Below are 26,213 nucleotides of genomic sequence, written 5' to 3' on the forward strand. Positions count from 1 at the left end.
TGATCCCAGGGTCCTGGGATCGAGCCCCATGTTGGGCTCCCTGCTAGGTAAGGAGACTGTTTCTCTCTCTGCCCCCTTCCCTCCGTTCATGCTGTGTCTCTCATTTCTCTAATAAACAATAAAATCTTAAAAAAAAAGTCACTAATGTGGTGTACACACACCCACTGTCTGATAATCTTTGTCTGAACCGGTGGTTCCTTAGGGCTTGGGAAAGGATACTGTTCGCACTCTTCATTCTTTCTACTAAAACCCCTTCTCTTGGGAGTTTCTTCTGTAGTTTCCCCTCCTCCACTGGGACAATTTGTTGCTTTCAAACCAAGTAGTAACCAAGACAATAAGGTTACATTTCCTATTTCAAAGATCTGAGGCACTTTTGGCAAAATAATAAATTTATTACATATGATTGGCAGATAGTTGTTGCGGATATATTATTCTCTTGATGTTTGCGGAAAATTTCAAAATAAAATATAATATTATACAACATACAATCACAGGGGTCCTTGAGGATCTCCACACGTTTTTTGAGCTGGCTGACTTTCAGCTGCGAGACCTGGTCCCAGCCTTGAAGCTGAGGGAGGTTAAGTTTGCCACCCAAGGCGGCTGGAATTTTCTCAGCCATAAGGACGAGAGTCTACTTGAGATCAGTGGCCTTCTCTAAAGGGACAGATAAAGCCCCCTGACAGCAGAAAGGAGAGGAGACAGGGCAGAGGAGACTGGGGCTGAATTAGAGGGCCTCCGGGGAGAGGACTGCCCTGTAACAGCAGCGGGAAGCTCTGAAAAAAGAACTTCCTTCTAGTAGTTTCTAGAACCTGAAAAGGGGTCCTGGCAGAACCCTCCGAGAGTACCCAGCATGCCAGGGAGGTACACGTCCTTGGTTAATGACAAGTCCTGGCCAATGGTCCCCAGTTCTGGAAGGCACCACTCAGGTTGTTGTGCGAGGACTGCCCTCCACTAAGACAGCTGGGCCCTGACGACCACACTGGAGTTGGTCACACGGGCTCCATAGTGACCAGCCCAGAACTGTGTGTCCTGGCCCCAGTGTTCGAAAGACACAAAGCGGACGCCCATCTTGATGTTGGAGAACACGTGGGTGACCTGTAGGTAGAAAAGAAATCAGGCGTGTCGTGCCACAGCCTTCTTCTTGAAAGCTGAGCCTGGGGCCTTCTGGCTCAGTGGAATCGCATGGTTCCTCATCCTAATTCCTGTCCCCTTGAGTCTTGGTGGGCGGGTTTTGTTTGTAACCGGGAGCCTGGCGAAGTGATGCTGAGTGACTTCCGCCAGGTGACTTGAAAACTAAGCCAGAAAAGGCAATGCAGCTTCTGTTGGTTTCTCCGGAACCTTCCTGGCGGAATCCTGAGCCACTAGTAAGTGGAGTCTGGTTGCCCTGAGGTGGCCATGCCGTGAGGAAATCCAGGCCAGCCCGCACAGAGAGACCCCACATGGGAGCTCTGGGACTAAATGAAGCCACCAGCTGCTGGATGTACACATACACACACACACACACCCCACCAGGCCTTTGGCTCCAGCCATTGTCCGGAAGCAACTACCCAAGAGCCGGGAACCAGAAGCATCCCCAATGGTGTCCTCCTTACAGAAACCCCAAGAGGTAACAGATAACCTCCCCAGGCCGATCACCTCCCCCTGGGTCCCTGCCGGAGACTCACCTGAAGGCGGAGACTCACCTGAAAGCAGACATTGTTGTTCCACTGTTGGATGGGAACGGGCATAGCGGAGAATTTATCCAGCACAGTCTGGTTGGCATCTAGAAGTTGGACAAGGAGTCGGTACATACAGCCACTGTCGTGTCGGGCTCCCCACCTGTGGGAGGAGGGAGGCCTTGAAGGCTGGAGGTGCCCGCCTCGTCTCTTTGGGTGTCTGCCTTCTTCTCCCCCAGAATGGCCTCCCCATGTACCCAAATCCAAAACAAAGTCCTCCGCTCAGCACGACCCGTGTCACCTGGGAACTCAGCCCCACTGTGGATGCAGTGACTCAGAACCTGCATTAAACGAGGTCCCCAGCTGGTCCACAAGCACACGCGTTCTCGAAGCAGTGACCCAGAGCAGCGCCCTTCAAGGCGCCTCCTCCTGTTACCATTAGGTGACAATGGAAATTGCTCATTGTTCAAACAGTGGCAAAGATGTGATTTCTAGTGGGTATGCTGACATTTTAAAATACAACTTTCAGGGGCACCTGGGTGGCTCAATGGGTTAAAGCCTCTGCCTTTCGCTCAGGTCATGATCCCAGGGTCCTGGGATCGAGCCCCGCATCGGGCTCTCTGCTTGGCGGGGAGCCTGCTTCCTCCTCTCTCTCTCTCTCTGCCTGCCTCTCTCCCTACTTGTGATCTCTATCTGTCAAATAAGTAAATAAAATCTTAAAAAAAAAAAAAAAGATTTAAAATACAACTTTCAGGGGCGCCTGGGTGGCTCAGTGGGTTAAGCCGCTGCATTTGGCTCAGGTCATGATCTCGGGGTCCTGGGATTGAGCACCACATCGGGCTCTCTGCTCAGCAGGGAGCCTGCTTCCCTCTCTCTCTCTGCCTGCCTCTCTATCTGCTTGTGATCTCTCTCTGTCAAATAAATAAATAAAATCTTTAAAAAAAAAAAAGGAACCTGCTTCCCCCTCTCTCTCTGCCTGCCTCTCTGCCTACTTGTGATTTCTCTCTCTGTGGGTCAAATAAATAAAATCTTAAAAAAATAAAATAAAATAAAACTTTCATAGCAGTCATCGAAAAAGACCACAGGAGGGGCACCTGGCCAGCTCAGTCAGTGGAACAGGTGACTCAATCTCGGGACTGTGAGTTCGAGCCCCATGTGGGGTGGAGAGATCATTTAAAAATAAAATCTCTAAAAAATAATTAAAAAAAAGGATCATGGGACTCTAAATATATTTAGTCATGACGGGATACCAGCAACATAAAAACAATAACAACATAACAACTTCCAATGTCCATCGATGATAAATGGATAAATTACAGTAGATTCACGTAATAGAATAGTATACAGCAAAGAAAAAAAACTTACTGTAGTTATGCACAATTAGGAATCAGTTTACAAACATGCAGTTGAAAGAAGCCAGAAACAAAACATATACTGTGGGACCCTCTCTCTCTCTCTCTCTCAGGTACAAAAACGGATGGAGTATTATGCCTCCATCAGAAAGGATGAATACCCAACTTTTGTAGCAACACGGACGAGACTGAAGAGATTATGCTGAGCGAAATAAGTCAAGCAGAGAGAGTCAAGTATCATATGGTCTCACTTATTTGTGGAGCATAACAAAGAACATGGAGGACATGGGGAGATGGAGAGGAGAAGGGAGTTGAGGGAAACTGGAAGGGGAGGTGAACCATGAGAGACTATGGACTCTGAAAAACAACCAGAGGGTTTTGAAGGGGCGGGGGGGTGGGGAGGTTGAGGAACAAGGTGGTGGGTAATAGGGAGGGCACGTATTGCATGGAGCACTGGGTGTGGTGCAAAAACAATGAACACTGTTATGCTGAAAAGAAATTAAAAAAAAAAAAAAGAAAAAACAACAACAAAAAAAACGGATGGAACTTATCTATGGTAACAGAATTCAGGATGGTGGCCCCCTTGGGTGGACAGTGATGGGAAAGCAGTAACACGGATGCATTCACTCTGCAATAATTCAGAGCCGCATACCTAAGGTATGTACACTTTAAATAAATAATTAAATATGTGAACTAAAAAAAAATGTGCAATTCTGATATACAAAACTTTAACTTTTAAACTTTTAAGGAGTTAAAAGTTTAATTCAAGGGTAATGTGCTATAAAAATACACAAATTCAGGGGCACCTGGGTGGCTCAGTGGGTAAAAGCCTCTGCCTTCAGCCCAGGTTATGATCCCAGGGTCCTGGGATCGAGCTCCGCATCAGCCTCTCTGCTCAGCAGGAGCCTGCTTCCCCCTTTCTATCTGCCTCTCTGCCTACTTGTGATCTCTGTCAAATAAATAAATAAAATCTTAAAAAGAGAACAAAAAAAAATACACAAATTCAGTTTCTTCCTTCAGAGACGTCACATCAGTCTACTTCTTAGAATTAGATGCCTGCTCTACCTCTCCCACACAATTCTGTCCTCATGTAATAGCGACATATTCTTAATTCCTTCTGACTGGTCAAGACTGCCCCTCCATACTGTGCTCTGTCAACCACATACCAAAATATTCCTATATGAATAGAAATTAAATTTTTTTCCTGTGATCATAAAGATCTAAGTGTTAAAACATTTTTCCACTGGGATTGAGTTATTACCCAGTAACGGTTCCCAGACTTGGCTGCAGGTTAGAATCATCTGGAATGTTGGAAAGATATTGTATAGCAAAGAATTCATGGCGCCTGGGTGGCTCAGTTGGTTAAGTGAGTGCCTTCGGCTCAGGTCATGTTCCTGGAGTCCCAGGATCGAGTCCCTTGGAGGGCTCCCTGCTAGGCAGGGAGTCTGCTTCTCCCACTGACCTCTCTCCTCATGTTCTCTCTCTCTCACTCGCTCTCTCAAATAAATAAATAAAACCTTAAAAAAAAAAGATTGAGATATTCTCTAGCTTAAAAAAAAAAGAATTTAGCCTTGTCCGGAGGTTATGAAAGGTCTTTGCTCTCTGCTTCTGGGAGGTCTCTCTGGACCCTGGGCATGTTATGGCTGCTGGAAGTTTCTCTGTTCTCCTGGGGACCTTGCATCATGCTGGATAGCCTACCAACAGGATTCCAGTGGGGGCTGGCCACATCCACCCAGATAGTCTCACCGTGGGGGCTGGCCACTCCAGAAAGACCTCACAATGTGGCTTAGGCTATGTCAGGTGGTATCAACTGACCAGGAGTCCAAGGTTAACCAGGTGATGAAGCCCCAGGAGAAATTCTGGGCAATGAAGCTCAGGTGCGCTTCCCGGGTCAGCGATATTGTCACAGGGTTGCTGGGGCAGGATTGCATCCTGACCCCAAAGCAAGTGAACCACAGAAGTTCTGTGGTTCCATGCTGCCCTAGCTCTTCTTCCTTGGGCTCATTTTGATGTGTTACGTTTTCCTTTAATAAACCGTATTCATGGGGCGCCTGGGTGGCTCAGTGGGTTGAAGCCTCTGCTTTCAGCTTAGGTCATGATCTCAGGGTCCTAGGATCGAGCCCCGCATCGGGCTCTCTGCTCGGTGGGAAGCCTGCTTCCCTTTCTCTCTCTCTGCCTGACTCTCTGCCTACTTGTGATCTCTGTCTGTCAAATAAGTAAATAAAATCTTTTTTAAAAAATCCCGTATTATAAAACAAAACAAAACCGTATTCATGTGATAGTCCAGTGAGTTCTAGGAGTCTTTCTAGTGAATTACAGAAGGTAAGGGTGGTTTTTCTGAATTCCCCAAACTTGCAGCTGGTGTCAAAGGGAGGATGGTCTTGGGGACTGTGCCCTCTGATTTTGCAGTCAGCTCTAAACTTCTCAGATACCGAGACCCGGCTCTCTCCCGCAGGTGCTCTGATTTAACTGGGATGGGGCGTGACCTGGGCATTGGGAGTTTTAAATGATCCTGTATAATGTGCAGCGACATTTGGGAACCAACGATTGCTCCGACCAAAGGGCACACTGCTGGCCAAAACAGCACAAGTATGTTACAGTAGTTTGATAACTGATGATTAAATTAAAAACAATTTTATTATAAAACACATGGTCTATTGAGACGGATTTGCAGAGGGTGGGTAAGTTAGGGTGTCTTTAGTTAAAAGTGAATCTGGGGACACCTGGGTGGCTCAGTTGGGTAAGCACCCAACTCCTGATTTCAGCCAGGACATGATCCCAGGGTTGTGGGATTAAGCCCTACGACCTGCTCTGTGCTCAGCTGGGAGTCTGCTTGGGATTCTCTCTCCCCCCCTTTATCTGTCTCTCCTCCCTGCTCCCAGCCTCTCTCAAATAAATAAATAAATCTTAAAAAAAAAAAAAGTGAACTTGGGGGCATCTGCCTGGCTCAGTCAGTAGAACATGCGACTCTTAATCTCAGGGTCGTGAGTTCAGGCCCCACGTCGGGCATGGACCCTATTAAAAAACAAAACAAAAGGGCATCTGTGTGGCTCAGCGGGTTAAAGCCTCTGCCTTCGGCTAGGGTCACGATTCCAGGGTCCTGGGATGGAGACCCACATCGGAATCTCTGCTCAGCAGGGAGCCTGCTTCCTCCTCTCTCTCTCTGCCTGCCTCTCTGCCTACTTGTGATCTCAATCTGTCAAATAAATAAATAAAATCTTAAAAACAAAACAAAACAAAACAAAAAACCAAAGTGTAAGTGAATTTGGTAAGGCTGCAATTTCAAGCAGTTACTTTGCCTAACTCTCCGGTAGCCTTTACATCGGGAGGTGGGGGACACACACCATAGTGAGGGGCTTGTTTTTTCTGTAAGACTGGGGACTCTGAGAGAGGGACTGGACAAGGACAAATCATATACATCTCACCAGAGATGTGATGTGTAGTTGGTAATTTTAGAACCAGGGAACACAGCTGCAGAAGATCCGACATTGCCTCCCTTGAAATGATCTGGGTCATGTATCCCGTGCAAAGTCTTCGCATACACATAACCCTCATTTCAAGACCATCACTACAGAGCTCATGCTCCGCAGAGGAGTCTGAGCCTAATTTCAGGTCTCAGCAATTCCTGGCTGTGCCATCAGAGCTAATCTCCTCCCCTTTCTGTACCTCTCCACTGCTGGAAATCTGACACCTTGAAATATAATTCTCAGAGGATGGAGGCTCAAAAAAACCCGAAAAAACCCAATTAAAATAGCTCACCCTTATGAAGCGCTGGCTTTGTGCTTGGCATATAAACCTATCTTGTAAAGATAGGGAAACTGAGGCACACTGAGACTTACCCAAAGCCACAAAGCTGCAGAGCCAGGGACTTGGCAAGTCTGGCTCCAGAATGTCAATTTAGCTAACTACCCTACTCTGCGCCCTCCTAAAGGAAGGAGCATGTCATTCATAGACAAGACTGAGCTGGGCCAAGTCCTCTGTAAATGGATCCAATCAGGCATCTTGCAATCCAGCTCCATTTGGGGGTGAAAAGAAGGGTTCAATGGTTAAGTCATTCACCTCCCTGAACTTCGTTTCTTTATCTGTAAGGGGCTGTTAGAGGCGGCCCCGGTGAAGTCACCCACGTAACGGTCACAGTGCCTGTAGTCAGTGCTGAGCAAAGAGCTGTTTCTGTCATCATACTCACCAATCAGAGACACAAATCTCAATCTTGCCACTATCTAGCAGCTCTGGCCACAAACCCTCCTCCTCCAGGTCCAACACCTGCTTTTTGCGACACCAGCTAGGAAAGAGGGAGTAAGGTCAATGAGAAGAGGCAGGTCTTCCCCACAACGGGCCTGGGCTTGCGGGGTAGGGACATTCACCTGAAGGAAGACACGAAGCAGGTCTGCGAGGGGGCCCCGGGCACCGTAGACCTGTTGACCTCCACCACCCAGCCGTCCCCACCATGCTGCACCATCCATTTCCGGAGGCCTTCTGTTAAATACAAGAGGCTTGCGCCCTAGTTCCTCGCCCGCCCACCCGCCGGCGGCCACCTCCCACCTACTCCGACGAAGCCCCGCCCCCAGCCCCGCCCCTCCCCGGCCTGCCAGACCCCCAGCCCGGCGCTTCCCCACCCTGGCCGCAGGGGTTGCGGATGAGGTTGCGTCCGATCGGGCGGCGCTCGCAGAAGCGGCCCAGGAGGCAGGGCCTGTCGTCGTGGGCAGGGGGCAGGCAGCTGCGGGCGAGCGGCAGCAGGGCGCCGTGGTCCCGGGCCAGGATGAGCAGCCACAGGGCCTGGCCGTCCACCAGGGCGCGCCAGCCCCGGCACACTCGGCGGCAGCACCCCAGCAGCGTGCGCGGAGGCACGTGGCTCAGCACCACCAGGAGCAGCTCCGGTGGCAGTTGGCTCAGGTCCAGCGCCTCCTCAGGTTCGGGCTCCGGCGCGGGGACCCGGGCGGGCCGGCCCCGGGAGGCCGAGGCGCCCATGGTCCCCCGCCCAGCCCGCGCCAGGCCCGGCGGTGACTAAGGAAGAGTAAGGTCAAGGAGGTAAGGGCCCGCAGCCTCTGCGGCGCGCGCGCAGCTGCCGCCGGCCCCGCCCCAGACCCGCCACGCCCCGGCTGCGGCCCCCCGGCCCATCCCTAGCCTCCCAGCCCGTCCTTCCCCGCAGCGCATCGAACCAGCCCGGTGCACCCAGTGCTGTGCGCTCCCGCCGGGGCGACCCAGCCCCGCAGTCCTACCTTGGATCAGAGCCAGGGCTTCTCGCCCCCAGACGCTCTCCTGTCCCCCGGCGTCCTCCTCCCCTCCTCCATCCTTTTACTCGCCAGCCCCTCCCTTTTTAACAGCCCGCATTCCCACGCCCACCCCATCCTGTGGTCCGCGAGTGTCCGCGCTCTCATCCCTCTGGTCGCCCAGCGGCACCACCCCCACCCCCGCCCCCAGCCAGCCGTCCTGCTCCATCCCTGTACTCGCCAGACCCCTTCCTTCCCCGGTAGTCCCGGGGGATGGGGGAGGACTATCAAACCGGGCTTGACGGAGCTGACCGGGGAGGGGCGGGGCCTCCGGGATCCAGGGTGGGTCTACACCCGCCCGCGAGACGCCTGGCGAGGAACGACTGCCGTTATTTTGGTCAGGCATCCCGGCGGGAGGCCTCGTATCGCTTCGACTGCGGTTATTTTGGTCAGGCATCCGGGCGGGAAGCCTCAGACCCGTCCAGTCCTTCAAAAATCTCCATCACCTTTATGGTGAGGCAACATTAACCCAATTTCACAGGAGAAAACAGGTGGGGTTTGGCGCAAATGCGTATCTATTTAACAACAAAAACAAGTGCTCTAACCAGAAATAACACCCATCTCGGTTTTAAGAGCTTCCTCCTACGGGTCAGGATGGCAACCCACTGAGGTGGGTACCGCTATGTGCCCCCTTCACAGATGAGAAAACTGAGGCCGGCAGAGGCCAAGTGACTGCCCAGGGTCACACAGCTAGTAGGTGACAGAGCTGGGATTTGAACCCAGCCAGGCTGCCTCTACACTAACTGTATCCAGTGAAAACAAAATGTAAGCCACACATGAAATTATAAATATCAGCAAATAAAACCAGACGTCGATCCTTGTCGGTGCAGAACTAAGATGATGAACAGAAGACATAATAAGCAAATTACAGTGTGCTGGGGAAATAATTAAAAATAAAAATCTCCTGCCAGCCCCAGGAAAACCTCTCCATAAACAGGAAAGAAGGGAGCAGTTTTATTATTAAAGCGTTAAACCAGAGGACAATGGGTATGGGCCTGATGAACACCGAGACATGACGTGTAAATTACATAGTGTTAGAAGGTAATTAAGCTGTGGAGGAAGAGACTAAGAAGGGGAATAGGGCACTAGCAGTCTGGGTGGGAGACCTTAATTCTGAAACAGTGACTATGACACTGGCCTATTTCTTGTCAACACATAGGTTTTCAATATACTCTGGACGTTTTCAAACCTGTCCAAAAGTGGAACTGTGTAAGGAGTACCCAGCTCGGTGATTACCTCCTGGCCAGTCGGTTTTCATCCCCGCTCCTACCCACTTGCTCCCCGCCGAAAACTGGAAGCCAGTCTTAGACATCACACCCTTCCCCCTATAATGAAAATTCCTTTTTCACGTAATAGGTCAGCCGTAGAAATCTTTTTGATAATGAGGTTATGAAAATTGGTTATGACCCAAGTATATGAGTTCAAAAAGTTTTTTTTAAAACCTATTTTTTAATTAATTAATTAACTTGATAGACAGAGATCACAAGTAGGCAGAGAGGCAGGCAGAGAGAGAGAGGGGGAAGCAGGCTCCCTGTCCAGCAGAGAGCCCGATGCAGGGCTTGATCCCAGGACCCTGAGATCATGACCTGAGCCAAAGGCAGAGCTTAATCCACTGAGCCACCCAGGCGCCCCCAAAAAGTTTTTTTTTTAAGGTTAAAAAATAGCTTAAGAACTTAAAGTAGGAGAAGAAGGCAACACTGACAAGTCAGATTGCTTCCCATTTCTCAATTCTCAGAGGCGATCTCTGTGAACTCTTGGAATGAGGGCCCAAGCTGTACCTGAGAAAAAGGAAAACAGACGGAGCGCCTGGCTGGCTGGGTCGGTGAAGCACGAGACTCTTGACCTCGGGTTTGTGAGTTTGAGTCCCACCTTGCGTGTAGAAATTACTTAAAAATAAAGTCTTAAAAAACAAACAAGGGGGTGCCTGGGTGGCTCAGTGGGTTAAGTCGCTGCCTTCAGCTCAGGTCATGATCTCAGGGTCCTGGGATCGAGTCCCACATCAGGCTCTCTGCTTAGCGGAGAGCCTGCTTCCCTTCCTCTCTCTCTGCCTGCCTCTCTTGTGATTTCTCTCTGTCAAATAAATAAATAAAATCTTTAAAAAAACAAACAAACAAACAAGGGGGGGGGCGGCTGGGTGGCTCAGTTGATTAAGCATCTAGTTACCTTAGGCTTGCATCATGATCCCAGGGTCCTGTGATCTTGATCATGATTGCGAGCCCCTGAGGGGAGTCTGCCTCTCTCTCTGCCCCTCCTTCCTGCTCTGCTCTCTCTGGCTCTCTCTCTCTCTCTCTCTCATAAATAAAATCGTTAAAACAAACAAGCAAACAAATATAAGCAGGTTCAAGAAGTGCCTGTTCACTAATGAACAGAATAATGGCTCCAAGGAGTGGGGTGGTGAACCGAGCTCCCCAGGGTCCCTTTGGGAAAGTTAAGGGGGCATTTTGCTGCCACAGGAATGACGGGAGGGTGTCAGTGGGAAGCCAGCACAAGACAATGCCACTCAGCAGAGAACTGTCCTGGATTCCTTCCTTCTCATAATTGGTGTCCTATGAATTCTCATCTAGGAGGAGGAAAGCCCGTTGATCTGAGCCTAGGACACAATTCCATTCTGCATATCAATGTAAAGTGGGTTAACACGGAATTGTCCAGGGGATGCCGATACTGGGTCAATCAGAAGACTGCACTTGGCTTGGTGGGGACTTGACTGGTTATTCTCCGATTCCCAAAACCAGAAAATCTCTTCATCTAGGCAGGACCAGCTGTGGGTTTGATGGGGCGCTCCAGGGACCCCAAAGGGAGAGAGGAATATCCTAGGGCTACATCAAACTCCCCCAGGGAGATTTTATTTTTTTTTTAAGATTTTATTTATTCATGGGGCACCTGGGTGGCTCAGTGGGTTAAAGCCTCTGCCTTCGGCCCGGGTCATGATCCCAGGGTCCTGGGATCGAGCCCCACATCGGGCTCTCTGCTCTGCGGGGAGCCTGCTTCCTCCTCTCTCTCTGCCTGCCTCTCTGCCTAGTTGTGATTTCTCTCTGTCAAATAAATAAAATATTAAAAAAAGATTTTATTTATTCATTTGACAAAGCTCACAAGTAGGCAGAGAGGCAGGCAGAGAGAGAGGAAGGGAAGCAGGCTCTTTGCCGAGCAGAGAGCCCGATGCAGGGCTCGATCCTAGGACCCTGAGATCAAGACCCTAGCCGAAGGCAGAGGCTTCAACCCACTGAGCCACCCAGGCGCCCCTCCCCAGGGAGATTTAAAAAAAAAAATATGCAGATACAGAATCATCAGGTCGGTTGGTATAACAAGTTCTCAAGGGATTTTGAAAATTAAGTCTCTCCTTTTGTTTCACCTTTATGTTATAGTTAGGGTTATTTTATAAACATTTTAAGAATTATCGGGCGCCTGGGTGGCTCAGTGGGTTAAGCCACTGCCTTCGGCTCAGGTCATGATCTTGGGGTCCTGGGATCGAGTCCCGCATCGGGCTCTCTGCTCAGCAGGGAGCCTGCTTCCCTCTCTCTCTCTCTATCTCTCTGCCTGCCTCTCTATCTACTTGTTATCTCTCTCTGTCAAATAAATAAATAAAATCTTTTAAAAAAAAAGAATTATCTGTGAGGTAGGTTTCATTAGCTAAGTATTTCATTTCAAAAGCATAAAGGCAGCTTAAGAAATTATTTGCCATAAATCAGGGAGTTGGCAGGGCACCTGGGTGGCTCAGTGGGTTAAGCCTCTGCCTTCGGCTCCGGTCATGATCTCAGGATCCTGGGATCGAGCCCGAAATCGGGCTCTCTGCTCAGTGGGGAGCCTGCTTCCCCCTCTCTCCCTGCCTGCTGCTCTGCCTACTTGGGATCTCTCTCTCTGTCAAATAAATAAAATCTTTAAAAAAAAAAGAAAAAAGAAAAGCAACTCACTTTAAAAAAAAAATCAGTGAGTTGGCTCTGATGGGGATAGGGTGGGAAGGGCTCCCCTGTGTGTGTGTGCCAGGGAGATACTGGTGCTTCTCTCCACTGGAGGTGTGTTTGGGAGGCTGGGGGGACAACTGCCCAGCCAGTTTACAGAGGTAGAAACTCTGGAACATTGAGGTCTTGGGAGGTAGGCTGTGCGATTAATTCCAAGGGCATCTAAAGGTCACCAGCTTGGTTTCCATGCCACTGCCTCTCCTGCCCAGAGGCCACTGGGTGTATTTTGATCCCATGAAAAGGAACTTGACAGCAAATAGGCCGTTTGTATGGAGGGAAGGTCGGAGGGAGCAGGTAACTAGTAAACCTTGCTCTCAGACAGTTGGGGAGGTATCTAGACAGAGGCCAACTCCCAGAGGCGGTTGGGAATAAAATCCAGTCCTTTCTTGAAGTGTGATTCAGCCCTCCCTAGAATGTCTATTCTCCCTAGGACAGGGGAGAAGCTGGGGTGTCAGCGTAAAACCCTCCAGGCTCTCCCCACAACCCAGCATTCTTGGGGGTCAACCGCTCATCCACTAATGAACAAAAGAGCCACACAACCAACCCACAAGCCTTCTCTGCCCACAAGAAGTAATTCCCCCAACTGAAGTCACACTTGGATATAATCAAGACCTTAAGAAAAGTTGGACCAGGGCCAGTTTTCAAGGTTAAACACACCAACAAAATCAGAGGCTTTAAAGAATCAACGACACACCTAGCAGCCTTTGAAAAAAATAGGGTCAGATAAGCCAGGGGTGCGGGGGTGTGTGTGTGTGTGTGATCTGAAGGGGGTGGGGAGGGCGAGGAATCCGCCCCTTGCCCTGTCTGCCGCCCACTGTATTGTGATTTTGCTAAAAAGGGGAGAGAGGGGAAGAAAACCTTATCTTTTAGAGATACACCCTGCAAGTATTTTTGGAGGTAATGCTAGGGTGTCTGGAGTGCTTTAAATAATCCAGTGGGGTCGCCTGGCTGACTCAGTCCATAGTGTTTGCGACCCTTGGTCTCGGTGTTGTGAATTTGAGCCCCATGTTGGGTGTAGAGATTACTGAAAAAAAAACTTAACAAAAATGAAATAGGGGCACCTGGGCGGCTCAGTGGGTTAAGTCTCCGCCTTCAGCTCAGGTCATGATCTCAGGGTCCTGGGATCGAGCCCCGCATCGGGCTCTCTGCTCATCAGGTAGTCTGCTTCCCTATCTCTCTGCCTGCCTCTCTGCCTACTTGTGCTCTCTGTCAAATAAATAAAAAAAAATCTGAAAAAAAATGAAATAAAATAATTCAGTTGGGAGGGGGGCTGGAGTGGAAGTATAGATTTAAAAAAAGATGGCCCACAAATTGCACTAACCTCAATCATCAGGGAAAAACAAGTTAAAACCAGTAACACCCACTAGAATGATGAAAACACAAAAAACTCAAGATGGAAAACCAGTGTGGGAATGTGAAGCGATGGACTAGAACCCTGTCCATGGCCTGTGGAGACAGGAGGCTACCATGTCGGAAAATTGTTTGATAGTACCTACTAGAACGGAATGTGTATCAGTCACAGAAAGACAAAAACTGAAGGATTCCGCTCTTAATGAGGTACCTAGTACCTAGTAGAATGGTGAGCGCTGGGGGTCAAGGGCTGGAGGGAATGGGGAGTTATTAATGGGTACAGAGTTTCAGCCTTACAAGAGGGAAAGAGTTCTGGAGGTTAGTTGCACAACAATGTAAATGCACTTGGCATCAAGGAACTGTGTACTGGAAACGGGTTAGATGGTAATTTCACAGGCACCCGGGTGGCTCAGTCTGTTAAGCACCTGCCTTCAGCTCAGGTCATGATCTCGGGGTCCTGGGATCGAGCCCCGCATCAGGCTCCCTGTTCAGGGGGTGTCTGCTTCTCCCTCTGTCCCCTGCTCCTGTTCTCTCTCTCGCTTTTCAAGTTCTCTTTCTCAAATAAAATAAAATTTTTAAAAAGATGGCAAATTTGATATTTTTCAGAGTTTTTAGAGTTTTTTACATTTAAAAATATTTTTTAGGGGCACCTGGGTGGCTCAGTGGGTTAAAGCCTCTGCCTTCAGCTCAGGTCATGATCTCAGGGTCCTGGGATGGAGCCCAGCATGGGGCTCTCTGCTCGGTGGGGAGCCTGCTTCTCCTCTCTCTCTCTCTCTCTCTCTCTGCCTACTTGTGATCTCTGTCTGTCAAATAAATAATAATAAAAAATCTTAAAAAAATAAAATAAAAATATTTTTTACATTTAAAAATATTAAGATTCCATTTACAAAGGCAATGAAAACCTCAAAGTGGCTCCAAATGAATCCAACAAAAGAAACACAATGCTTTGTGCAGAAGTATATAAAACTTTATTAAAGGGCGTTAAGTATAAGTTAACTAAGGACACGTGAAAGAACAAAGATTCTACACATTGCCTCATGGACAAATCCAAAAGCATGTCCTCGGGGTACACATGACCTTGGAGGCTGGTAAGCACAATCTACCATACATAGAACTTAAAATTACATAAAACGATGCTATATGTATAATCCTTGTGACAAACGTGTAGAAGGAGATGTGATCCGGAGAAGCGGGTTGGGATTGGAGGAGGCAGAAGACCCACAGGAGTATTTGGGTTGTCAAAGCTAGCACTTGAAACCCGCCAGTCTTGGCTTCAGAATCCCTCTAGGCTCTATGCCAAGTTCACGGATTCATGGCACCTGCCTCCACCTGAGCCCGACTCCTTCATCCAGTACCCGCCCTGACCAGATGCCCCTGCACAGCAGGTAGGATGTTGGCTCAGGCAAGTTCAAATGTCATCCCAGGGTAATCCTGGCAGCCCCTGACCTCCCCATCCATACACCAGAGATAGAATCACCACAAGAAAACCACCGCTCCAGACCCATGGCGTCTACACTAACACCAATTCCCTCTACCAGATCTGGAAGCAGACAGACCCAGCACTGCTTCTCCTGAGTTAGGCAAGTCATCTGTCTTCTGTCGGAAGTAAAAGCAATAGCCCGCATTTAATTCAGGAAGAGACCAAGCTTTCATCTCTGACATATACTCTTCTGTCCCATGCAGAACTAGTTAAAATGAACTGTGACCTGGTGAGGAAATGCCACAGTTAATTCACAAATTCTACAAGCATTTATTGAGCACGGACTGTTTTCCTGGCTAGGTTCTGGGGAACACAGAAGCAAATGCAACGGCAGAGCATTTACCCTCTTGGAGCTGAAAGCAAATAAGTAAAGATGTAAATAAATGAAGAATATAGGAGGTGGTAAGTATGGGGAAAGAAAAAAAAGAGGAGGGGTATAGAAAGGACAGGGAATGAGGTTTAGGCAGGGCTCTCACAGAGAAGTTGACCCTTGAACTGAGATGTGAAGGGGATAAGGGATTAGATCATATCAGTATCTGGGGGAAGGAGTACTCCTGGAAGGGAGAACGGCAAGTGCAAAGGCCCTGTGGCGGGACTGAGGAATAATAAGAAGGCCTATATGGCTGGAGTCCAGGCAGGAAAGGGGAGAGTGGTTGAGAAACGCCCCCAGGAGGTGATAAGGGCAGGCTTTGGGGGTTTTGTCTTTCCCCCTGGTAAGATGAAGACCCAGAGAGCTCTGGGCAGGGGAGATGTGACCTGACTTAGGGGTCCACAGGTGTCTCTGCTGCTTGTGGGAATAAGAGGCTATAGGTGGCATGGGAGGCAGGATGGTGCCATGATAAAAGTGTCAGGAGAGGCAATTAGACTGGACTGGGGCCCGGGCATGGGAGCAGGGAGAAGTAGATGCTTCTGGATAGCTCTGGAAATGGAACGGACAGGATTTGCCTGAGAATGGGTGTGGGGCACGAGGGCCACACCGAGGATGCATTGGTTCCCCAGGTAAACATGTGTTTGTGGAATCCCTGTCTACAGAAATGAGCAGAAATGTGATCACCAAATTCACGGCCCCAAGTGAGGTGTGGCGAGGTACCACCCAAGACTTAGAATAATAGGGGTGCCTAGGTGGCTCAGTGGGTTAAAGCCTCTGCCTTCGGCTCAGGTTGTGATCCCAGGGTCCTGGGATCAAGCCCCACGTGGGGCTCTCTGCTCAGTGGGGAGCCTGCTCCCCTCCCTCTCTCTCTGCCTGCCTCTCTGCCTACTTGTGATCTCTGTCAAATAAATAAATAAATAAAATCTTTAAAAAAAGACTTAGAATAATGGGCACAGAAGTATTTGTGCATCTTCTTACTGCTCAGCCTGTGCCCGTGAGGGTCCAAGTTCAGTCCCTTGATGCTCTTCAAGGCCAGGTGTGTCATTGCTGGATAATCTAATAGCCTTCATCACGCAAGAGAGGGCACAATCTTCTATTACTCACTCTTCTCGCCTCTGCTCATCTCTAATGCCATTTGCTTAACTCTGGTGACACTCTGGCTCATGACATTGCTTCATCCTTTGTGCTGCCGTGAACACCTGCTTCCAGTCTCTCTCGTAAAGGTTTTACTGGTTGACGCAGACCCCAAAGACAATGCCTACCCGGCCGGTGCAGGGAAACGCGAGTGAGAGTTTTTCTGGCCCTATTGAACGATCCTGTTTGGAATTTCATAGCAGGAATGTAGAACGCACCTTCGCACCTGGTCTTCCTTAGGCTCTTTAGGCCGTAATGCTCGTTAACCTTGACCGTGCCTTCCACATACCACGACCGGTGAGGATAAGCAAAACACAAAGGGGGGACTCAGGTCCGATGGTGGGGGAGCATCTCGCTGCCTATCGCCTGAAGGGCCCAGGCTGTGGCGGGCTTGGGGTCTGGATAGCCCTGCCGATTATGGAGAAGATCCTGGCCTTTGAAAGCCTCATGTCTTTTGGGGGGACAGCAGGAGGTACAGGCCATGAAAAACAGTTTCTGTGGTAGAAGTAAAAAGATCTTCATAGATAACAGAGAAAGGAGAGAAGTCCTCTCTGAAGGGACAGAGCCTTACTGTAAATCCAAACTTACTAAATAAATCCTTCCACAAAATACAATTTACTCAATATTTACTAAACATAATTCCCAGACAATAGCCTGCTGTCCAGGAGCAAGAAATCCTGGCCCCTTTAAGGGCATTTTCTGGCTGGACTAAGAAGCAAACTGACATGAGAGAGCCTCACAGGACAAAAATCAAATTTAATAGGTGCACAAACGGGGAATCCACATAGACATGGAAATTCCAAAGACAGCTCAGGCAAAATGAGGTCCGTGTGTCCTTCTGAAGTAAGGATCAGGGGGTAGGGGTCTGCGCTTCAGAGGAAAACAATGTACTCCATGGGTTTGATAATTAGAAGTTTGCCTGACCCTACAGATGGGTCCCTCAGCTGAAATTTGTCTCTGTTAATAACCATTATTCTGGGAAAGGCCCCTGATTGGGATTCTTCTGTGTGGTTAAAGCAGGGGCCAAAGTTTCTCTTGAGCTCACAGGGTTGCAAGTGCCTTCAGCTCAAAATAATCCACAGGTGCAAAGGGGACCGCATTCTGGGGGACCTGTCCTGAACCCCTTCACTGTTTAGACCACAATACAACCCGAGTATTAAATAATCTGTATTGTACGTTAATATGCTAGAGCAGCTCCTAGAACTCAGCGAAACACTTAGACCTCCCGGTTACTTAAAGGAGACGATAAAGGATACGGATGAAGAACCAGATGGAGATACACAGGGGGGTGGGCATCTCGGAAGGTCCCGAGCGCGAACACTTCTATCTCCATGGAACTGGGTTGTGCTCTGTAGCACTTTCCCCCAAATCCTCTAAGCTAGGACAGCAGTGCTGTCTGAATGGGTACCCCAACTTCAGGCCGGGACCCACTTCAGGCCCATGGGACAATCCAGGACAATCTCCCCATCTCAAGACCCATCACATCTGCAGAAGACACTCTTTCCACATGTAGGGAAGGAAAGATTTTCCCTTTATCCTCCTGATTCCTTGGCTTGGACTCTGTAATAAAAGATTAACAAGAGGAAAACAAGTTTACTTGAGATAGGGAAACTGACGGGATTCCATGAAAATTTGCTGTTTGCCCCTTTTCCTGCTTCGGTTCTTGCTGACCTGCACACACACCCTCCCTATGCCCTTTAAAGAGTTTTGTGTGTGTGTGTGTGTGTTTTTTAATTTATTTGACAGAGAGATCACAAGTGGGCAGAGAGGCAGGCAGAGAGAGAGGAGGAATCAGGCTCCCCGCTGAGCAGAGAGCCTGATACCGGGCTTGATCCCAGGACCCTGGGACCATGACCTGAGCCGAAGACAGAGGCTTTAACCCACTGAACCACCCAGGTGCCCCATCCCCATGCCTTTTGGTACAAATAACATATGGGCCCCTTGCAAGCATCAAGGAGTTAATGGTATCTTTGGAGGCTTCTGGCACAATAGATAATATCTAAGGAATGACCTGGTGACAATGACCAGGCAAGGCCATCATGTACACATTCCAGACAATTGGCACTAGACATGTCAATGCCAGAGTGACTTGCAGAGGACCCCTGGACCCGTGTCATGTTCGGACTTCTGGCTGATTCCTAGATGCCCGAGAGACCATCTGGTCTCCTCTTCCTTCCTGAGCATCTGAGATGCCCCATCTGTATCTGCCCTCTCTCTAGATCTTCAGTAAACTCTGCTCTCGAGTCCTCTGGGCTCGCGTTTGGTTTCTATCCTGTGCAAAATCAAGGGCCTTCTTGGCTGGTCCTGCAAGAAACCCCCCAACCCGGGTCCTCAGACCCGGCCTGCCTGAGCCATATTCACATGCTTACCGCAGACATACATGGGAAATACCCAGGGAAACTGAGTAACTCCTCAGTTACTTAGTAACTGGCCCTGATTTTAGAGCCCAAGCCACCACCTTAAATACAAAAAAGACAAAAGGACCTTGTGGGTGTGTGTGGGGGAAGGCCAGTTACGGGAGGTTACCAGACAAAGCGGGGGTAAAAAAAAAGGTAAGGTTGTGTGTAAACTTCAGTGGGTGTTTTCTCCAGTGATAAGACGCTCTTGTGACCCACACTCGTCTTTCCCTTCCCCTGGAACAGGGAAACACTCTTACTCATAGAGATTTCCTTTATTTATTTATTTATTTATTTATTTGTTTTTAGGTGTAGTTATTCATTTTTGAGAGAGCAAGGGAGCGAGTAGAGGAGGGGCAGAGGGAGAGGGAGAGAGAGAGAAGCTCAAGCAAACTCCCCACTAAGCCCAGAGCCTGACTCGGAGATCGATCTTATAAGATCCTGAGATCTAGACCTGAGCCGAAAGCTAGAGTATTGCTTAACTGCCTGAGCCACCCAGGCGCCCCTAGAGATATCCTTTATAAATGTAAATTCCCCTGACAAAAGGGTCACTTCAAGCTCTGTCTTCAGAGCTTTTGCTGTGTCTTCGTTCTCTCTCAAAATCATCAGCTCAAAATAATCCTTATGCCAAAGACTTGTAATTTGGGATGGCATATTCTGCTGCTCTTCACATGTATGGTAACTAGTTTCCAGAGACTGCGACCTGGATATATTTGGACCCTGACTGATAGTTGTTGGTATTCAAAATGGTACCAGGAGAATAGACCCTTGGGGATCTGAAATTGATCTGAAATGGATTCTTTTATCAGTTACTTGAATGGTCACCTGTGGTCACCTGTCATTTACAGGTTCCGTTCCATTCCACACCGGACCTCCTGTTGACCAAGGATGAGGATCCATTAGAGCTGTCTGCTTGCTTGTTCTTATTCCTATTGTCTCCCTGAAACTCCCCTTAAGTGCAATGGGCCTCGTAAGTACATAACTAATGTTCTTGGTCTCCCGTGGGCTAGATGGTGTATGCCCACCCCATGTCCACCTCAGCCCGGGTCCAGTGCAACAGACCGGCGCATGGGAAAGGCTGTCATAGACATCAGATGTTGTTCCCTGGGTCTACCTGTGGTGGGCACTGTGGAGGCTGCCCCACTCCCTTTCAGTCCCTTGTCCACTGAGGAGACCCCACAGTGGTGGGAGCCTGATTCCGTCTGAGGGGCTGGTCCTGATGAGTCTAACCAGTGAAACCCATCACCTTTGGGAATAACTGGTTCAGGAACAGGCACTTGACCCAGTGCCCATAGGATGCCAAGGAATGTTTCCTGGGGGGTTTCCAGGAAAATGTAGAAAAAAGGATCACAGATCTAAGAAGAATTTGTGGTTTGCTAGAATGATCTGGAAGAAGGAATGAGGGAAAACGCCTACAAGCTGGATGACTACCTCATTCCCCTTCCTTGAGAGGTGTGGACTGGCAGCCACAAAAGGAGGAAGTAAAAGATAAAGGATTTCCTTTAGGACCATAAGTTATGCGGCAAGCTGCTTGTGGTGAAATCTTACAACATTGGGAAATAGTGTGGGCTATTGACTTGGCAATCAAGCCATAGATAAGACACAACTTTGCAAAACCGTCAACAAAGGTACTCATGACACCTGAGTGGACCACAGTGTTGGTCCAGGATGAAAACAAAACACAAAGAAACACAGAAATCCGCTCCTGTGGATTGAAATTGTAACTTTTCCTCTAAATATCAGTTTATGTGACACACAGATCTGTCTACGAAGACAGCTGATCTCTTCTTTGACCTATCTTTTGAGGGCCACCCGAATATGCCTCTTCGGCACATAGTTTCTTTTGAGCTAAAGGCCATCAAGAAGCAGCAGATGTAGGGAAAGCTCTAAAATCAGGGCACAAGAGTTCCTTTTACAAAGGAAATGTATATTTATAAAGGAAATTTCCATCTGTAGAGAGGTCTCCCCCCTCCTTACCAGGAGTGGGAGGAATCTTGACAATTGTCATCAACGAAGAAGGCAGGATTCAATCTGCATAGTAAACCTTACTAAAAAAAAACCCAGTTTATGATGATTTCCCTGGCCACCTTCCCTTAACTTGCCTCTCCCTCCCAAAAGGCTCAAACCCCTTTTCCCTTGTTTTAGCCTCAAATGATACATAAACCCAAGGTCTACTAACTACTCCCTTGGCTTACTCATCGCTGGGTGCTCCCATGTACAATGTGCTTTGCACATGTTGGTAAATTTCTGTTTGTCTCTTTTTAATCTGTCTTCGGCCAGATTAATTTGCAGGACCCAGCTGGATAACCTAAGAGGGTGTTAAAAAGAAACACAGGCTCCAAATGGAGTCACTTGTGCTAAGCCCACATCACCTAACCTAACTGCAGATTCAAACTTGGCAGGAATGTAATCTTTAACCAGTCAGGCTGGAATTTCCTGGTTGGCCCTAGGGACATAATTCACCTGATAGCCTCTTTCATTCCCCAAAGGAAGGTGAGTTGCTCAGAACAAACCTGTTTTTAAAGATTATGCCTTCTTTGTCGCATTCCCTATCTGTGTTTAAAAACCCTTCCTTTTCTGCAACCCTTTGGAGTGCCTTTCTCCTTGCTAGCAGGGGCGTTGCCTGATTTAAGAACCACTGAATAAAGCCAATTAGATATTTGAATTGACTCAGCTGAATTTTGTCTTTTTAATGTATCTGGTGGCAGTGGTGGGATCTGAAGGGCACTTCCGATGGCATTTGGGGGATGAGAAACACAGGAATGGGACCCTGTGAACACTTTGAGTTCTTCTGAATCATTGTTCTGCAGGTAAATTCCTCCTGGTTCTGAGTGAAACATAAGCCACAGAATTAATGAAGTTGAAGCTAGCAGAAACTTTAAAACTTGTTTTTTTTTTAAGATTTTATGTATTTATTTGACAGAGAGAGATCACAAGTAGGCAGAGAGGCAGGCAGAGAGAGAGGAGGAAGCATGCTTCCTGCTGAGCAGAGAGCCCGATGCAGGGCTCAATCCCAGGACCCTGGGACCATGACCCGAGCCGAAGGCAGAGGCTCCAACCCACCGAGCCACCCAGGTGCCCGTTTTTTGTTTTTTTTTTTAATTTTAATTTTTCTTCAAAGATTTTATTTATTTGACAGACATCACAAGTAGGCGGAGAGGCAGGTAGAGAGAGAGGAAGGGAAGCAGGCTCCCTGCTGAGCAGCGAGCCCAAAGTGGGGCTCAATGTGGGGCTGGATCCCAGAACCCTGGGATCATGACCTGAGCCGAAGGCAGAGGCTTTAACCCACTGAGCCACCCAGGCACCCTAAAACTTGTTTTTTAGAGTTTTCCGCTGATCAGCTAAGGTGTCTTTTCAGACCCCAGTAACAAATCCACTAGCTGTCTCTGCAGAAACCAGGACTCAAGGTTGACCAATATGGGTGCAGCCTAGGAACAAGCAAGGCCCTGCATTCCTTTCCGCAGATAACAAGATAAAGAGCCCAAGATCCCACCCAGTTTACACCTGCTCTCCAAGCATGCCTGTAGGCTCTTCTCTTGGTCCTAAGATAACCTCCCGGCGTCAGGGGCTGAATTTTGCATTGTTCAGATATTAAGTCACCACCCCAAAGTGAACATGCGATGTTTGTTGCATATCTGTTTGCTCCATCTTTCCTCATTAGTCATAATTTCACCAGCCCTTCTCATCAATATGTTTGTCATCTCCCTCTATGATTCTAAAAAAACTTGTTCTCTCCCCCTTCGGGAAAGCAGATTTGAGACTTGCCCTCCCATCTCCTCATCATTCTAGTTTGGCTGGGTCTCCAATGAACCCTTTCCTTGTCACATACCTGGTGTCTCAGTGACTGGCTCTGCTTTGCTTGGGCAGACAGACTTGGGTCTGGCCATATGAGCTCCACTCTCTTTGTCCACATACAACTCCCAATCTAGTTGGCTTTGTAAAGCCACACATGTCAGCCTGAAGCTGGCAGACAGCTCTGGCAGAGCCCAAACCCCTTGCCTTGATTTCAGACCACAATTCTCAACTGATTGGTGATTCTGTCCCAAGGTCCACGTGGGAACTGTTGGTGGTAGTTCTCCGTTCTCCATTCCTCGGGGTTTTCACTAGTTCACGGTTCCATTGGAACCTTGGAAATAATTCCAAGGTGGGAATTGTTAGGTGATGCACGCAGGGCCTTTGTTTGCCAGGATGTAGTGGTATCTCTTGGTTATTTCTGATATATTAAGGTGCATGTGTTTGACTTCCCTTGTGTAAATAAAGGCTAATCGTTAATGGGAACCCCAGAAGTCAAAAAGGCACAAGAACTGGGCACGGGTCAAGCATTTAAGAGCTGTTAGAGCACTTACCACCTTAAGCAGACTCTTGTGCTAGGATAAGTGGTCATGGAAGAGTTAAGATCAACATTAAGTCACCTGCTGGCCTTAAGAAACTTCTGGGGGCTCCTGGGTGGCTCAGTAGGGTAAGCATCTGCCTTCAGCTCAGGTCATGATCCCCGGTCCTGGGATCAAGCCCCATATTGGCTCCCTGGCCAGCGGTGAGCCTGCTTCTCCCTCTCCCTCTGCTGCTCCCCCTGCTTGAGTTCTCTCTTTTTCTCCCTCTTGTTCTCAAATATATAAATTTAAAAAAAAAAAAAAAACACACCAAAAACTTCCGTGCTACAAATTACACTATAAGACATCACTCCCCCCCCAAATCTGGTGGCTTGTCCCTTTTAGATATTAGGATGGCTCTGAAAAACCCAAAGGTTTAGCTGAAAAAAAACATAATGGGATCCTTAAATCCTAAAGAGTTAGCAGCACCAAATTCCATCACACCTCCTTATTGTACGTCTAACAACTGTGGTTCCGGAAGCCATAAATATCTACAAAAAGTGGCACAATCGTACTAAGCTTGTTTTGTGTCCTGAGAACTTGGCTTGGGAACAGTCAGGTCAGGGACCCAGAAATGAGATCCGGCAGAAATGTGGGGTACACCCCATTTATGGCTGGGGTCCTACCAAACCGCTGCCAGCCCCTCAGAGGGATTACAACCTAGGAGGACAGCGCGCAGTGGTGAGGAGGAACACTGCAATTAGGTAAGACCATTTCAGAAGCGCAAGTAAAAGCAAGGCTTCCATGCCAAACAGAACAGGATACCTATTTTAGCTGGTGTGCTAGGGCCTCCAAGAGCCTGCAAAATTCCAAAAGGGCTTCATCAAAAGATTCACTAATGAAAACCTGAAGATGGGACAGGTACCTATAAACAAAAAACAAGGGTGCATGAGTGGCACAGTTGGTTAAGCGACTGAGTCTTGATATCAGCTAGGGTTGTGATCTCAGGGTTGCGGGATCGAGCTTCACGTCGGGTTCCACACTCAGCACGGAGTCAGCTTGAGATTCTCTCTCTCCCTCCGCCCCTCCCGCTCATGCTCTCTCTCTTTAATAAATAAATCTAAAACAAAACAAAACAAACAAAAACAACAACACAAAAAACAGTAAGACCGACATAACTCTTATTGTTTCCCTCCTTCCTCCTTTACCTGAGCACTCATTCTAGTAAATCTCCTGGGCAAATTGTGTTTACTCGACTGTAAACAAAAATTGGCCAGCTTGATACAGATCCCCACTGTGTCACCCCTCAGAGACAGGGAAACTGAAGGGACCCCATGAAAAAAAGCCATTTTTTTCCTTTGCTTCTTTTCTTGCTTCTGTTCTTTTGAGGACCTGCCCCTCCACTTTACACATTCTTTAATGTATGTCCTCCTTGTAAAGGTCAAGGTGTTCATGATTTCTTTGCATCTTCTAGCACCATAGTTAACATCTAAGGGGTAACTGGGCCAGGTCGTGATGAATATTCTCCAAGACCATTGACTCCAAGCACCCTGATGCCAAGACCCCTGCCTCCAGGGCAAACGTGACTTATGGAAGATGCCCAAGCACTCCTTCTTGTTCCATCAGTTACTGGATGCTTGGGAGGACACACACCAGACCACCGCCCTCAATAAAAACCCCAACCCTCCAAGGAAAAGTCAAGACTCATTCTCCTTTTCCGTTTTGAGTCTCCCAGACAGACGTTCGTCTGTTTATCTGCTCTCTCTATATCTTCAGTAAACTCTGCTCTCACTTCCTGTGAGGCTCACGTTCAAGTTCCAACCTGCGAGAGGCCAAAGGACCCTCTTGGATGGTTCTCCGGGACCCCCCCCCCCCCCGCTGGGGTCCTCGGACTTGGCCTGCCTGCATCAAAAGGAGGGCCCCAAAGATGACCAGGACTCCTAGGAATTTTCTGATACACTGCTATGTTATTCTCTTATTAAACAGCCAAGGGAAAACTGAAATTAACAATGAACAACCTTGCCAAATTCTGCGAACTATCGGAACTACAGATGGGATTCTGGAAAGACGGGCAGAAGCCAGCTAAGGGAGAGAATTGGCGCCTGAGTCAGTTTCTCCCAGATCTCCGTCTGTAGTACGCAGAACAAAGACGAAAATGAAATCTCCCCGGTACCCTCTTCAGGAACGCCTCCGGAGCCCAAGGCGTTGTTATATACTGCCGGAAATATTTACTGCTGGACCTGGCTAAAAAACGATAAAGGAGCTCTGTGGTCAGAAATCAGCCGAATTGTGGAGCTTGGTAGAAACATTTTTTAAGGCCTTCTCCCCTAAGCTAAAATAAAACTCTGTACCCAGAAGGAAAGGAAAACCTTCCAAAGCCCTTGGAGGAGGATAACCTACAAGGTCATTTTAAGTTGCAAACCTGATTCTTTGAGGAAATGAGAGCAACTGTTCTTATCTTACAAACCTGTAAAACCAGAAATTCAGCTCTAGAGGAAGTTGGAAGTTCAGTTATTCCCCCCCCCAACCCCAATTCCAAAACCTCCGCTATTAACCTTAAAAGGCTTATAACTTGCATTCTTCCCTTTGCCTTTGAGATATAAATGTTGAAATTGAACTTCAGAGAAGTGATTCTGATCAGAAGGAAAATAAAAGGGGGAAGCTCATTTGGAACCTTGGCTAATGGGAAAGTTTAAGAGTGTGGAAGCCATAAGGTCTTCATTTGTGTTTGTGTGTTTGTGTCTCTTTGTATGTACGTGTCTGTTGTGGGTGTGTGATTGTCTACCTCCGGGTGGTATTGTCGAGCCCCGCATCCCGCTCTCTGCTCAGCAAGGAGTCTGCTTCCTCCTCTCTGCCTGCCTCTCTGCCTACTTGTGATCTCTGTCTGTCAAATAAATAAGTAAAATCTTTATTTAAAAAAAAAAGACCCCTATTTAATTG

At 48.2% G+C, this 26,213-nt stretch overlaps 1 protein-coding gene across 2 annotated transcripts; it reads right to left on the reverse strand.

Moving 5' to 3' along the window:
* Window positions 1–383: 383 nt before the first annotated feature.
* FBXO27 (F-box protein 27) lies at window positions 384–8,313 on the reverse strand. 2 transcript variants are annotated; one of them, XM_045988164.1, is made up of 6 exons: window positions 8,227–8,313; window positions 7,624–8,011; window positions 7,372–7,483; window positions 7,194–7,289; window positions 1,683–1,818; window positions 384–1,095 (listed from the first exon to the last, which is right to left on the reverse strand). In XM_045988164.1, the coding sequence occupies exons 2-6, from the start codon at window positions 7,973–7,975 to the stop codon at window positions 952–954; spliced, it is 840 nt and encodes a 279-aa protein (XP_045844120.1). In that variant the 5' UTR covers window positions 7,976–8,011; window positions 8,227–8,313; the 3' UTR covers window positions 384–951. The 2 variants fall into 2 exon arrangements, with proteins under 2 accessions (XP_045844120.1, XP_045844119.1); XM_045988163.1 differs by lacking the exon at window positions 8,227–8,313 and having other exon boundaries at window positions 7,624–8,110.
* Window positions 8,314–26,213: the final 17,900 nt, after the last annotated feature.

Source organism: Meles meles, chromosome 19, assembly GCF_922984935.1.
Source record: "Meles meles chromosome 19, mMelMel3.1 paternal haplotype, whole genome shotgun sequence".
NCBI classification, from domain to species: Eukaryota; Metazoa; Chordata; class Mammalia; order Carnivora; family Mustelidae; genus Meles; species Meles meles.